The 15,850-nt window shown below is 37.1% G+C and overlaps 3 protein-coding genes, 1 long non-coding RNA gene and 1 other non-coding gene across 7 annotated transcripts in view; 3 read left to right on the forward strand and 2 right to left on the reverse strand.

Moving 5' to 3' along the window:
* Nucleotides 1-6,219, reverse strand: part of LOC110384750 (WD repeat-containing protein 7) — a 130,519-nt gene extending 124,300 nt beyond the window's left edge. For all 3 annotated transcript variants that reach the window (XM_038017617.2, XM_038017619.2, XM_038017613.2), the window contains exons 1-6: nt 6,047-6,219; nt 4,773-5,009; nt 3,509-3,622; nt 2,897-3,040; nt 1,286-1,351; nt 166-328 (exon numbers count right to left, since the gene is read on the reverse strand). In XM_038017617.2, the coding sequence (XP_037873545.1) occupies nt 166-328; nt 1,286-1,351; nt 2,897-3,040; nt 3,509-3,622; nt 4,773-5,006 (721 nt within the window). In that variant the 5' untranslated portion in view covers nt 5,007-5,009; nt 6,047-6,219. The remainder of the gene's footprint in view (nt 1-165; nt 329-1,285; nt 1,352-2,896; nt 3,041-3,508; nt 3,623-4,772; nt 5,010-6,046) is intronic.
* The window catches only part of LOC134200481 (uncharacterized), a 330,115-nt gene that overhangs the window by 243,603 nt on the left and 70,662 nt on the right, over nt 1-15,850 (forward strand). The gene's annotated exons all lie outside the window — the stretch shown is intronic.
* LOC101735850 (coiled-coil domain-containing protein 13) lies at nt 8,326-11,579 on the forward strand. The gene is made up of 4 exons (XM_004933313.4): nt 8,326-8,623; nt 9,478-10,104; nt 10,329-10,547; nt 10,751-11,579. The coding sequence occupies exons 1-4, from the start codon at nt 8,426-8,428 to the stop codon at nt 11,528-11,530; spliced, it is 1,824 nt and encodes a 607-aa protein (XP_004933370.2). The 5' UTR covers nt 8,326-8,425; the 3' UTR covers nt 11,531-11,579.
* lasp (LIM and SH3 domain protein Lasp) overlaps nt 11,949-15,850 on the forward strand; it is a 39,664-nt gene continuing 35,762 nt past the window's right edge. The window contains 1 exon segment of the mRNA NM_001252672.2: nt 11,949-12,132. Coding sequence (NP_001239601.1) covers nt 12,064-12,132 — 69 coding nt within the window. The 5' untranslated portion in view covers nt 11,949-12,063.
* On the reverse strand, nt 14,288-14,360 carry TRNAV-UAC (transfer RNA valine (anticodon UAC)). The gene has a single exon. It is a non-coding gene; the product is annotated as a tRNA-Val (tRNA).

Raw genomic sequence — 15,850 nt, forward strand, 5'->3', positions numbered from 1 at the left:
AACCACTTACCACCAGGTGGGCTGTGAGCTCGTCCACCCATCTACGCAATAAAAATAAATAAATAAAAAAACCTATCCGCGCGGACTCACAAGAGGTCCAACCACCAGTACGTCACAAATGCATCCTTAAAGCGGACGGACTATAGTTATTGCACGCGCTCTGACCTGCATCGTATATCTGGCAGTACTTGGCGCAGACAATGAGGACGGTGCGCTGGTTGTACGCGCAGCAGTTCAGCGAGAGCGCGTTCAGACAACGGATCTGCTTGGATTCGTTCTCGTATATCGGCTCGGACTGTTTGTTCTCGTGGCCGAGCAGCGACCACACCTGGAATGTACGGGCAGACCACAACTCTCAAGCCGAGTGTAGATTTTAACCGGATATTTAGAATGGATGGAAAATTTATAAGGTAACTAGCTGACCCGGCAGACTTCGTAGTGCCTCAATCTATAAATAAAATACCTAAGCTTTTGTATAAAATAAATTTATAACAAAAGGAATCCGTCCGACGGGGGACACATCAAAGGAAAAACAAAATTGTTATTTTCATTTAATTCTGAGCATTTTCATATTTTATTTCATCTTTTAAACCTTCTCTGGACTTCCACAAATAATTCAAGACCAAAATTAGCCAAATCGATCCAGCCGTTCTCGAGTTTTAGCGAGACTAACGAACAGCAATTCATTTACATATCGACGCTTGAAAGGCAAACGTGACTAAGCGACAATGCGTGAACTTTACAGTAGACTTATTTAAAGTTGAAATACCTAAATTAAGTAATTTTAAGTAATTTAAGTAAATTAAGTAATTTTGGTCTTCATTTATTTGTAGAATTTCAGTGAATGTTTAAAAGGTAGATAAATATGAAAATGCTCGGAATATAAATAAAAATAACAATTTTGTTTTCCCTTTGTTTGTTGATTCCTTTTGTTTGTTTTATGTTTATTTTACACAAAAGTTTAGGTCTTTTATTTATCGATTGAGGCACTACGAAGTCTGCCGGGTCAGCTAATTACCTTATAAAAAACTTTTAAAAAATTATAAATATCGAAGCTAAATTCACAATAAAATAATTTAGGTAAATGATTAGTTATAAATGTTATTGACTTATTACGGAGGTTATACGTGCGCGCACTAAGACACGCCCGTACAGGTCGACACCTAATACCCATAATTAAACTGCGCAATCGTCGGTATTCCGACGCACCGCACTTTATACGCATTACGAGCGTCGATATATCGACGGTTCGGGCTCAAACGGTTAAAGCTTCTACCAAACTCACTTTGACAGTGCCGGTGATTGATATCGCGAGGACAACATCGTCCTTACGTGACGACGGACGCAGCACCTGAAAACAAAATTAAAATTATTCGCTCAAGCGGACAACAATACATACGATGGTCATTTAAAAAAAAAACGCATCACTACATAGTATAAAATAAAGTCGCTTTCTCTGTCCCTATATCTATCCCTATGTATGCTTAAATCTTTAAAACTACGCAACGGATTTTGATACGGTTTTTTTAAATAGATAGAGCGATTGAAGAGGAAGGTTTATATGTATAATAACATCCATTAAATAGTGGAGAAATCAATAATATATTACAGTTTCCGAAGCGAAGCCAGGGCGGGTCGCTAGTTCCATACAAATCGCGCCTTTAGAATTGAAGAGGCTTAGCCTAAGTTTCTCCTTTGTAGGTAAACGCCAAAAATGTAATGAAAGAATTGTCTTTTATAGGTGGTAGGACCTCTTGTAAGTCCGCAAGGGTAGGTACCCACACTCCGCCTATTTCTGCCGTGAAGCAGTAATGCGTTTCGGCTTGAAGGGTGGGGCAACCGTTGTAACTATACTGAGATCTTAGAACTTACATCTCAAGGTGGGTGGCGCATTTACATTGTAAGTGCGTTTCCAGAGATCTTTTTTGCCACGTACCATCCATTTATGGAATGAGCTTCCCTCCACGGTGTTTCCCGAGCGCTATGACATGTCCTTCTTCAAACGAGGCTTGTTGAGAGTACTTAACGGCAGGCAGCGGCTTGGCTCTGCCCTTGGCATTGCTGAAGTCCATGGGCGACGGTAACCACTCACCATCAGGTGGGCCGTATGCTCGTCTGCCTACAAAGGCAATAAAAAAAATGTCTATGGGCTCCAGTAACCACTTAACGCCAGGAGGGCTGTGAGCTCGTCCACCCATCTAAGCAGCAAACAAAAAAAGTTTCGTTTTTAATACTTTAAGGCAGGGGTCGCTATATGGCGGTCGAGTTATTAGTCCCACTGGCTTCTCGCCGGATCTTCTCAGTGGGTCGCGTTTCCGATCCGGTGGTAGATTCTGTGAAGCACTGCTCTTGCTAGGGCCAGTGTTAGCAAATTTTCTCAGGTTGGGCCCGTGAGATCACCTACCCGCCCGCGCGGTCTCGAACTGTTGCTAACACTGGCCCTAGCAAGAGCAGTGCTTCACAGAACCTACCACCGGATCGGAATCGCGACCCACTGAGAAGATCCGGCGAGAAACTCAGTGGGCTGTGTCTATGGGTTAAAACAATAACATAGTTCTTATGGATTACATTAAAAGTGTCTAAATATGTGATATAGGATGTCGATTTTCTACACTTTCACAAATATACTTACTATCACGTAATCGAGTGAAAATTTATTTTGTTTTTATTTTTCCTACCACCTAGCAGGTACTAGTACTAGCTAGCTCGTCGCCCCGTACCTGCTTGAGTGTTGAATTTCGGGACACCCTGTATATATATATACACATTTTAACCCTGATATTTACTAAGACACAGTAGCCGATCCAACCCAGGCCCCGGATCAATGAGGTGATCATCATGTCGTCAACAAACCACACTACCAATCATCTTCGTAAGTGTACTTCGTAAAACTCACGTGCAAAGCCGATATCCAATCGGGATTCATCTTTGAGCTCAAAGAGAACAGTATTTCCAACGAGAAAGGATCCATTATTAGTATCTCGGCGTAGTAGCCGTTGCAGAAGAGGCGTAGATCCTCACTATTGCACATATGATAGGCCTGTAATAAAATTGCCGTTGATAAAGTACAAGTGTTTTTAATACGCTTTTATTAGCTTCATTTTTTTTTCCTAACAAAGCTGATAGCCTTGAGAGGCTATTTCAGCGTAACCTTAACTAGTAGGTGAGCTGACGGGGCTCAAACCTGACGACGTTGCTAACACGAACCCTAGCAAGAGCCGTGCTTCGCAGAATCTACCATCGGATCGGAAACGCGACACACTGAGAAGATCCGACGAGAAACTCAGTGGACTGTGTCTGTGGGTTAATTTACTCGTCGAGCCCTTCGTCGCAAGCGACGGGTTCGCCGCGGACAATGTCCGATGCTTAGAACACCTAAAAGCCTAATAAATAAACCTAAGCCTATTGTCATAACAGTCACCAATTCCTATTGCAGTTTCACCATAGAAGACAACAGGCTTATATCTTTCCCAATACCATGCCCGTATTCACCAACACTGTAACTGACCTGAATGTTCGTATGGACCTGAGTCAATTTGACACTCTCCCTACACTTCCCATCGACCAAATCCCAAGTGCACATCTCACCGGCTTCCGATGAGCTCACTATGAAGTTGTTATCCTGAAAATATTCAGTAAAACCTTTAGTACATTATGATGGGTAAAATATTAGAAAAAATGTCTTAAGCATTCCTTGATACGTCAACTTCAACCCCTTATACGCAAGTCTAGAAATATAATAATGTATAAATTTATTTTTTACTAGCCAATCCTACAGACATTCTGTACATGTCTTAAAACCGAAATCATTGATGTAAGATATAAATGTATAATGTATTCACGTATTTTAGAAGGTTTAATAATCTCCTAAAATATTTGATGAAACTTTTGATGAACTTAGAAAAGTTATTAAAATATGCACGGCAATCTAAACTGCTCCCAAGCCCATTAGATCACACAAAAAAATTATCAAAATCGTTCCAGCCGTTTGGGAGTTTATTAACTTAAATACGGACAGACGAACCATATAAATTAAGATTTGTGTTCATTATTATAACCAGATCCAAGTTCCATTATTATAATTACAATTAGTAGACACAATTATCATTGACCTACCTGTAACAAAAAATTTGATTGAACTATCCCTAGCAAGTAAATTTTACATGACACGGTATGTATGAAATCTCTGAGAATACCGCCAGATTGCGAATTGAAACAAAAACAAACAAACTTGTACACCTACAGGATTCAGCCTGTGAGTGAATAAAATAGATTTTTTACTGGTGGTAGGACCTCTTGCGAGTCCACGCGGGTGGGTACCACCACCCTTCCGATTTCTGCCGTGAAGCAGTAATGCGTTTCGGTTTGAAGGGTGGGGCAACCGTTGTAACTATACTTGAGACCTTAGAACTTATATCTCAAGGTGGGTGGCGCATTTACTTTGTGGATGTCTATGGGCTCCAGTTACCACTTCACACCAGTTGGGCTGTGAGTTCGTCCACCCATCTAAGCAATAAAAAATAAAAAATAAATAAAAAAGATTACTCTTGAATGTTTCACTTCTATATATATAGATAGTATTTACGGTTTCACATTCAACACACCCAAAATAGGATTTTCTATTGTATTTTGTATACAGATACAAACATATTTTACTGCATTAAGTAAAAAGATCAATATAATTAATGCAATTTCAACTTGATGAATTTATATGGTAGGCATCACTGGCCACCAAGACACGGATATGCTCATCTATACTTAGAAGGCTTTACCTGTATAATCGAAGCCCTTGATAGGCATGTGACTGGAGCTGTGTGACCAACAAGCAGACACCGCGGAGTCATCTTCAGCGTTTCCGGATCTGACTGCCATATACATATCTGGCCATCGTAGCAACCAGTGACAAGGGTCTTTTGATCTCTCGACAGGTATACTGAGGAGATGCAGTGAGTGGGTGCGTGCTTGCCCCACAGCACTACTGGAACTATTAGATTGGTTCCCGGCATGTTCTGAAAGAAATAGTGTTGGTACTGTAAGATTTTACTTTTTAGTAGAATTCTGAAATGGTGTTCATCATCATCAGCCTTTATCTGCCCACTGCTGGACATAGGCCTTCCCTAATGCCTTCCACATAATGCGATCCCCCGCCTTCCGCATCCAACGACTTCCCGCCGTGCGCACTAAATCGTCAGTCCACCTGATTGGAGGACGCCCCACGCTCCTGGTACACAATGGTGTTAAATTTTACAAATTCTTTGACCACACCTTGCAAATGGATTTCAACTAAGATGTCAACAAATTCATTTGCATCGTAGGAGTGCCTAGGACGTAGGCCAACGTAGGAGTATCGTGGGAGTGACTTATAATACTGTGCCAGCAAAAATCTAAATAGAAGAAGAAAAAATCATATATGTATTATATAACATAAAATTAATGAAACCATAATCAAGTATCTGATGCATTGAAAGTAATTTAGAGATAATATATATTTGAGATCATTAATTTAATGACTAGCCTGCAATTCCTTACTTAGTTAATGTTTTGAAGGCAGTCAGTTTTTCTTTATTTCATAAATTATTTTATATTCTATAACCAATAACCAAAATATTGTTAATTAGAATTACTAGGGTGCTTGTTTTTGATGGTGCAACACCTCGAATAATGAGTTCAATGACAATCTCAGTATACCCTGTTAATACAGTTACGGATACAACATTAGTATTGTAATTAAAAATGTTTACTACAAGTGTTCTAAACTAAATAACTTTTCTTCAATTAGATTTCATGATCTAGTTAGATTTTAATTTTAAGCTCATTGGTGGCGAAAAAAGACATATACATAGATTAAATACGATCATTAAAGATTTAAGGAAAAATAATACATAGTACAGAAACTACTAAACCACTTTTATCGTCACAGTTTGGGAATACATCTTTACGTACTAAATATTAACCGTGAAGAAGTCTTGTAAGTAATTTATATGATAAGACATGAAATTACATGGGTTACAGAATTTTCCAAGGACAAATCATTCTAACCACTTACTAGTAAATTTTAAGGGTACAAATCAGGGAACAAGGTGGGCACCCGGCCCAGAGGTGTTTAGATGAATCAAAACTGATAAAAAAAATTGATAATAAATTTAACTTTTGATGTAAAAAAACACTGATCAAAACAATCGATCCACAACCTACACTGGCAGCTGTTTGACAATGACATTACTGACAACTCAATTACTATTGAAAAACTAGGTCTATGTGAAAAACACATGACGGGACTCGGAAGGCAGTGCTGCCATTTTTTGAGAAACTTCGAACTGTTAACAGCAATACTAACTAACTACGCATTTTCCTAGTTCTTATTTCAAGATATACAAAGATGCCAATTGTATTGGCGATAATAACCGAGAAGCCCCAATTATTTCCTGTATTTATGGTACGATTATCACCTACATAACCAACACAGACTAATTAGAAATAATATGTAAATTACTGAGTTTTGGCTGTAATTTAGAATGCTTTTAGTAACCCTTTTTTATTGATGCAATATTCATTTTCATCATAAATGAAATCTATTAAAGGTAAAGATCGATTTGTTCGTTAAGAAATTAGTCACATTACAAAAAAACATTCTGGATAATCAATCTGGAAGTTGCAGCTATACACATAATATGTAGTTAATGACTATATATTATGTGTATTATATGTATGTGTATATTATATTTATTATGTGTAGAAAATATCAGACATTTTTTTATTGTTTAGATGGGTAGACTATCTCATGATTCACCAAGTGTTAAATGGTTATCAAAGCCTATAGACATCAAAAACAACATAGGTTCGAAGTTTCAGTTTTACAGTACAGCGGCTGCCCTATCTTAAAATTGCATCAAAACCATGGCGAGCATGGCATCACGATATGGACAACACGTTTTTTTTTGCGCCTCTTGAGAGGCTATATCAGTGTTACCGAATGAGTAGGTGAGGTCACGGGCTTGATGACGGAAGAATTTGGATTCCCGCGGCCCTGCGCGCACGTGTGGGTGGACACCAGGGTGGTTTTAGCCGGTAGGAGTCCGGCACGCCCCTCCGCCTTTCCCCAGGCGGAGATAGTCCATGAGGGTTTCACCCCGAAAAAAAAAAAAGAAAAAAGTGAGGTCACGGGGCTCAAACCTGGCGAAGTTGCTAACACTAGCCCTAGCAAGAGCAGTGCTTCGCAGAATCTACCAGCAGATCGGAAACGCAACCCATTGAGAAGATCCGGTGAGAAATTCAGTGGGCTGCGTTTGTGGGTTAGTATACTCGGCGAGCCCTTCATCGCAAGTGTTCGGGTTCGACGAGAATGATGACCGGTACTTGAGGTACCTAAGAACACCGTTAGTAGATCGGGAGGATCCGAAATGACGTGTTTTGGGCGACGTCGACTGTTTACCATTCGGTCTGCAGGATCAGAAATGAAACATGATCCTGTATATTAGTTACTAGGTTTTGCCTGCTACTTCGTCCGCGTGGAATAGTTACGTTGGGATAACGTTAAATTTTACCCGCGACTTCATATACGTAGAAGGTGAACATATTTTTGAATAATAGACTGTTAAGGAGCTATTTAAGGCACCAAAATCACGCTTTTTAACTGACTTCAAAACAGGAGGATATCGCGCCTTGTACATCATTATTACGCGCTTGATAACTATTTTGCTGCGATGTTATTTTAAAACAGCGATATCTTATAAGATACTCATTGAAATCAAATTATGTAAAGGACAAAGATCTTTTAAATTAAATACTTTTAATAATTAATGTATTTAGTTTAATGTAGGATTAATATCATATTTATAAAAACACCTTCACAAATAATGCTTATTTTAGAACAAATTTGGTTAGCATAAAAAGGTTATAGTGAGCCAACCTTAAAATATAGACATATGCTGTCGGGGACTTCTTTAGAACTTCTAGAGGAGAACAAATCTGGCATAATTTGTTTTGGCGAAAATTCAATAGTTTAATCGCAGCGGAAGTTCTCAAAACGGATTTTACCCCGATTTTAAAACATTCTTTATTAGTGCATCGCTTGTGTTTGTCTTAGGGTGATGTTATATAGCCTTCCTCAATGAATGGACTATCTATCAGTGAAAGAATTATTCAAATCGGACCAGTAGTTCCCGAGATTGGCGCGTTCAACCAAACAAAGAAACTCTTCAGCTTTTTGATATTATAAGTATAGATTGAGGATATAATGTAACAGACTCTACACATAATAATCTTATAAGACGATACAATATAACGTAATTGGATTTTAGTGGAACCCTTGTTCTCACAGCATAGAGTTCTGATATTAATTCATATTAAAACTGACATTTATTCATTGTCAGTTGATTCGTACAACAAATAAAATTATCGAAACTTAAATATTATAACTACAACTATGGCTACCCATAAAGAATTATCGTCGGTAAAAATTAAAAAGCCCAAACAAAACGATGAAAAACTAGCAGACTTAGCCGCTAAAATTGAGGAGACAGACGAAATGAAGTTGAAAATGTTAGCCGCACTGGATAAACCTGATCCTGACGATATTTTATATCCGCCTGAATTAAATGCCCATTTGATAGACCAATTAAAGGTTAAACCATAATGTTATACCAACTATGTATTTCATATCGCTTTTGCCGAGGACTAACTCTCAGTAGGATTGAACAACTAGATGTCCGACCTTTCGAATCGAACCACAAAACGACAGAGCTAACTGATATTATTCTTTCATAAATATGGCTGTTTACAAATTAGACTTATTATAGTTCCTCTCCACTGCGTATTTAATGGGGTGAGGCGGGGTTAGGCGAGGCGAGGGGATGAGGTGGGGAAGTTCGTATTCGGAAATGTTTATTGCCTTGAAAAAATCATTGCTTATCAAACTGGGATATACGAACACCTCGCGTAAGCAACAGTTAGAACGATAGTTGACATGCTTTTTATTTATTGCTTACTCGGCTGGATGAGATCACGACCCACCTGATGTTAACTGGTTACCGGAGCCCATAAACTCTACAACGTAAATGCCGTCACTCACCTTGAGATGTGAGTTCTAAGGTCTCAGTACAGTATAACGGCTGCCCCACCCTTCAAACCAAAATGCATTACTTCTTGATGGCAGAAATAGACAGGGTACCTACGCGTGCGGACTTTCAGGACGTCCTACCACCAGTAATTAAGCCAATTATAATTTTGCGGGTCTGATTTTTATGACACGATGTTATTCCTTCACCCTGGAAGTCAATCGTGAACATTTGTTATGTACATATTTCATTAGAAAAATTGGTACTTGCCTGCGGGATTCGAAAACCGTTGCATCGCTAGATACCTATGCATCGGACGTTTTATCCTTAAGGCCACAATGACTTCTAAACTTCTTTTCCCCAGTTTTGCTAGTAGGTACGTTTTAAAACTTAGTGGTTTAAATACGTATCACATTTCTAGGTAATGACAGGTGAAAATAACGAATTACGCAAATGTGTTTACACAAAGGATCAAGAAATAAAAGAACTTAACAAAACCATAAAAGATTTGAATCAAAGAATCCGGGATCTCATATCCGGTAGCGGTCCTGCAATTTCTTCGAAATCAGCCGGAGTCATAAGTGCCAAAATAACGGACTTATGCAAACAGAACAGACATTTAGTTGCAGAGTTAGAAGGATATAAAACAAAAAATGCAGCCTTGGAACGTAAAATCATGCAACTGGACATTTTAAACAAAGAAAACGAAAAATTAGAGGCATGTCTGTGCAAAGAAGATTTTCAAGACGGTAGTTCTGATGAACTGAAAGAATTGAACACTAAATTAGCGGCAGTCAACAAAAAACTATATGACAGTAAAAACAGAAATCTAGAATTGAAGAATGACATATTAGTTGCAACGAAAATCTTGCAACAGGAGCTGGGTGATAAGTTTACTAGCATAAAAGAACTGCAGAATGACCTGGCTGGATGGAAAGGGAGGGCCCAGCAAATATTACTTCTGCAGAGTAGAGTAAATGAGCTAGAGGAGAAATTGAACGGGAAGCAAAAGGATATGATTGAGGTTAAAAGAAAAGACCAGAGTCAGGTATAGTTTTGATTTATTAACATAAATAAATTAAAATAAGTTATTTTTATCATAACATGACTTCTTTCAAATTCGTATTGTCCAAAAAGATATCGAACTCATCCTACACAATAAAATAATTATGTTGCCAATTTTACGTTAAATATTTTGTGCGCGTGTTTTATTTCTTCGCCACGCTACATCTAACTCACTGCTCTCTGCTCACTTATCTGTTTCCCCTTCAGATAATAAGAGAATTAGAAATGAAGAGAAAAAAGGACGTAGATTTAGCAATGAAAGAGCTAGAAGTTCTAAAAGAGGAGAACCAAGATTTGAAGAGGAAATTGGACGGATCTCGTTGCAGAATTAGAAATTTAGAATGTGACGTTACCACTATTAGGCAGAAGATGCAAACGTTTGTGGAAAAGAGCAAGCATGATGATATGTTGATAAATGAACAAAGGGTATGTAGCCGGTATCATTAATAAGAAATTGGTAAGAGGTGATTTCTTATAACTCAAACATTTAAAGGAGGTTTGTTATTCTTTACATTGAGTGTGTAGGTAATGTGGCTACTTCGTAAGCCAAAGATTCCAGTGGTATTCAAATTATTACTCGTAAGTTTTTTTTTAAATATTTTTAACTAAAGTTGGATTATTATTTTTAGAATCAGTTAAAAAATTCCGAACTCTATTATCAAGAGATATTAAAAGAGAACTCTTCGAAAATGAACAAAATGAATACTGAAATTAGTGAATATCAGAAACAGATAAAAAATACTGATGCTAAAATTCATGCATTGCGTAAACAAGCGAACGAAAAAGCAGCAAAAATAGAAGAATTGCGAGCCCAATTATTGAGATATGAAGAATGTTCACTACAAAGTGTGTTTTTCACTCCGATGAAAACCGCTACTGATAACGAAATAAAAAAACTAAGCGAGTTAATCATAACACTAAATACGAGAATAGACAACGAAAGACACAAATGGGAAGAACAAGAATCGGCAAACAGAAAACTTAAAGAAAAGAAGAAACGCCTAGAAAGAAAGATTAATAATTTAGAAGAAGAGCTTAAGACCTACAAAGAAACCAGGAGAACTTCAAGGCTTTCAAGGACATCCATGCAAAAGGAGACAACTTTTGACGCTTTAGGTACCAATACTGTGACCAAAAAACAGTCTTCGATTACAGCTGTTGAAAAACCAAGCGAGACTTCTTCTGAATCTCAACCAGCTGCAGACTATGAAACTTTAGATAAAGAAGAATTGAAATTCAAACTTGAATTAGCTGAAGAAAAATTAAAAATTATGGAGGACAAATTAAGGATGATTGAAGAAGAAAAACAAGATGACTTCAAAAATTTAACGGAAATGATACAAACATCAAAACAGTTGTTCAATGAAGCACTAGCGGTGTTGCAACGAGAGAAGTGTAACTGTTCCTGATTTCGTTGTATAAATTTGCTTTAAATGTATAATAAATTTGAGAAATACATTGACGTTGTTACACGTTTCTCATATAATTTCAAAATCTTATATCTATTAGTAGGTAAAAACAGTATGTCTAGAGAGTTTCCATTTTAAAGTTCCAGTAGAAATTAGTAGTGCTACTGAAATCTGCTTAATTAACTGTCAGTCTTAGAGAATAAAAAATGGATTTTTTATGTTTTAGTTTAAAGGAAACCCCTGGAAATAGCTATTACCAGAACTATTAACACTAAATTTGTAGCAAAATCTTAAACTTTAAAAAGTAAAAACTACATGGTCAACCTTGATAATCTGGTCACACTCGCCAACGGTCGCCATTTGTCATATTTTTGGCATGCGCGTACGGGGATGCTACGAAAATCGTGCTCCGGAGTGTTTCCTTAAAAAAGTTATATCTAAAGTTTGTTCGTGAATCGTGATTACTTGTGTTGCTCTGTGAAAGTGTAGTGCTTTTATTTTATTTAAGTGCTATTGGCTTAAAACCGTTCAAGATGAATAAAACTTGTGCGAGGTGCGAGAAAACAGTTTATCCTACCGAGGAATTGAAATGTTTGGACAAGGTAATTTTCTCTCGCATTCCATTTTCAAATGTATTGAAAACATCTGTTGCGCGGACTTTACCTATATAATATCTGCGAGTTTTTATCGTAATTTAAAATTATTTGCTACATTTAAGTAGGTACATAGTAACTTGTTTCGTATCGAAGTACACAAGTGTGACCGGCTGTACACTCCAGCCGGACGCGTGAGTCATTAAATTAAATGAATTGGTGCTGATATCATTGTTGGGCAGACAATAATGCCATATCTGTACTTAAGTCGACCTTTTACCTAATTAGAATCTTCTTAAGCAACGCTCGACCTTGTCACGATATCGATTGTATTCAGATGCTATCTCGATAATACCGGCTGTATAATCGTTTAACCTTCGCTAAAACAGTGATTTAAAAAACGGAAATAAACGAAAGTTATTTGCAACTCCACGTTTTTGTTTGGATAGCCATTACCTCATATCTTTGGTCTGTTGATAAGGCTTATTTATATCGCATACACTGATAAGAGATAAGTTATTAAAAATCTTTTGTAATGAAGTAAAACACACTAAACTTTTAGTGTGAAATTAAGTATTAAGAATTTAATTTCTATATAGGGCTTATAATACTTTAAGCATAAGAAAAGCTTGTACCAAAAATATACACTATATATATTAATAACCATTATAAAACACTCTAGTATTGTATATCCATATAAATTGTAAATATTGAATAGATCACACACTGAAATACTTTATGTAGTTAATTTGGAGTTTCGATATTGATAATACAGACATTTGTACTATAAAATATGCTACAAATCTAAAACTGATAAGGAGATTCTAGTCAGATGTGTGTAGTTCCTCTGTTTATTGCTGCTTTGAAGCTTCCATGCATTTTGTTTGGAGACCTGGGATAGCTGAAATTAGACAATGATAGAAACTATGATCTCAGATTCGAAAGTTTACAAAAATTATGGCCTGGGTACCATTTAAGCTCCTGCAAAACTGTTTATCTCAGATTACGACTTATAGTATTATTTATGATATAATAAAAATTAATTACGATATAAAAAGAAGAAAATGTAGTAAGCCAAAACAAAAAAAAAAGATACATCTAAGCCCATCCATTGATTCATGGTGCCGGTAACAGGTCCATTGTGTTACACAGAGAGGAATTTATACGGAGTATGCCAGCACCTTGGTTTTGTTTCAGGGGCCCCTATTAATGCACGTTATACTTGACTCCATGCTTTGCTGTATTTCCAAATAACAGCTATAACTACAAAGTAACATAACAATAATAATAACCACAATATAATAATAGAATTAAAAGAAAATCTTGTTTTAGCCTAATAAGCACTTAGCACTGAGTCTCTTTTCTTCCATCAGCACTAATATTTAAAAAAATCTGCTTTAAAATAAAGATTTTTATGTACACAAAGTATGGAAGCAAAGGATTAATCAAGACTAAATATAGGATTATGTTTTTTACTGGTGTTTGAGTGTTGTTTTTTATTGCCTTTATAGGTAAATGAGTGTATGGTCCACCTGATGGTAAGTGGTTACCGTCACTCATGAATGTCAGTAATGTCAGGGACACACTCAAGTTGCTACTTACAACTGCTTACCAGGTTTCTTGTGAATAACTGATGGGTACAATCTCCCTACCTATTGCTGCTTTGAAATAGTAATGTGTTCCAGTTCTAATCGTGGAGCCTACATTTTTCTATGGAACTGAGATCTAGAACTCATATCTCAAAATGCGTGGTGTTCTTCAGTAACCACTTAACACCACGTGGGCTGAGAGCTGGTTCAAATTGTTAAGCAATAAAAATATTAAAGTGTAAAATCTAGGGCAGAATGAGTTGTTGAAATAAAAAAATTTTTTTTACAAAACTCATTAGTTTCTATTTTTAATTCTAACCCATAATGACTAGAAGGGGGAGTTAAGCTCATAGTTTTAGTTTCTGGATAAAAAGAAATAATGACCTTACTGTTTTCCTCCCTTCAAAATGGCTTTAGATTGACCAATCTGATGAGATAATATTTAAAAAAAAACTTAATTAGTTGGGAAACATTTACAATACATGAGAAAATTACTTAATAATGAAGAAAATAACTATTGACCGTTGTACTATTGAAACAATAAAAGAGGTGAAATTTAAAAAAAGAAAAAATTATGATTCCGGCCAGGATCGAACTGGCGGCCTTCTGCGTGTAAAGCAGATGTGATAACCACTACACCACGGAACCACTTGATATGACTTACGAATTTACTGTACCACTTGTAAAACTATTAAGCAGTTTTATATGTTGTTACTGAAATTATTAAAGGGCAAATTATCAAACTAATTAAACTTTAGCGATAGGCAGCGGCTTGGCTCTGACCCTGGCATTGCTGAAGTCCATGGGCGACGGTAACCACTCACCATCAGGTGGGCCGTATGCTCGTCTGCCTACAAGGGCAATAAAAAACTAAAAAAAAAACTAACTGATTTACAAGCTTTCAAGCACTATTATTTCGGTCTAGACCCATACAATCCATAAAATACCTTTTTTTCCTACTTAGCTGAGAGGCTATTTCAGCGTAACCTTCACTAGTAGGTGAGCTCACGGGGCTCGAACCTGACGACGTTGCTAACACGAACCCTAGTAAGAGCCGTGAACCGCAGAATCTATCACCGGATCGGAAACGCGACCCACTGAGAAGATCCGGCGAGAAACTAAGTGAGCTGTGTCAGAGGGTTAATTTACTCGTCGAGCCCCCTGTCGCAAGCGACGGGTTCGACGAGAACGATGACCGGCTTTTTTTCTCCTCCTTTTCTTACCGAGCAATATCACCCGCTCGGTGGAAGATTTTCCTTTCGTCGTAAGCCTACACCGTTGTTTCATTTTGAAGAAGGGTAATCTAACATTTAAAACTTTAAAATATGTAATTACTAATAAATGTTTATTTGACAAAACATGTACTGCCGTTATAGGGATAAGAAAATAATTTCCCATTTTTTTTTTATTGCTTAGATATGTGGACGAGCTCACAGCTCACCTGGTGTTAAGTGGTTACTGGAGCCCATAGACATCTACAACGTAAATGCGCCACACACCTTGAGATATAGTTCTAAGGTCTCAGTATAGTCACAACGGCTGCCCCACCCTTCAAACCGAAACGCATTACTGCTTCACGGCAGAAATAGGCGGGGCGGTAGTACCCACCCGTGCGGACTCCCAAGAGGTCCTACCACCAGTGATTACGCAAATTTAAATAATTTTGCGGGTTTGATTTTTATTGCACGATGTTATTCCTTCACCGTGGAAGTCAATCGTGAACATTTGTTGAGTACGTATTTCATTAGAAAAATTGGTACCCGCCAGCGAGATTCGAACACCAGTGCATCGCTCGATACGAATGCACCGGACGTCTTATCCTTTAGGCCACGACGACTTTTTATACGAATGTGCTAGAAAATATAATATTTTAGATAAATACGTATTGAATTACGTAATTATGAAAACGTTATAATATTACGTACAAATGGACCGTGTAAACGCTCTAGTTACTCAACGTACGTAACTGTGTAATCCTCCATTGTGTTATGTAAGTTTAAAATCGATAATTTTTTTACGTAATTTTTGTTTTTATCATATTATAACAATTGCTCAATATATATAACTAAATAATATTGAAATTATGCGTGTACACTCTCAATACTAAGGGCTTAACTATAAATGTCTAACTAATTTGA

The sequence above is a fragment of the Bombyx mori genome, chromosome 2, assembly GCF_030269925.1.
Source record: "Bombyx mori chromosome 2, ASM3026992v2".
Taxonomy (NCBI): domain Eukaryota; kingdom Metazoa; phylum Arthropoda; class Insecta; order Lepidoptera; family Bombycidae; genus Bombyx; species Bombyx mori.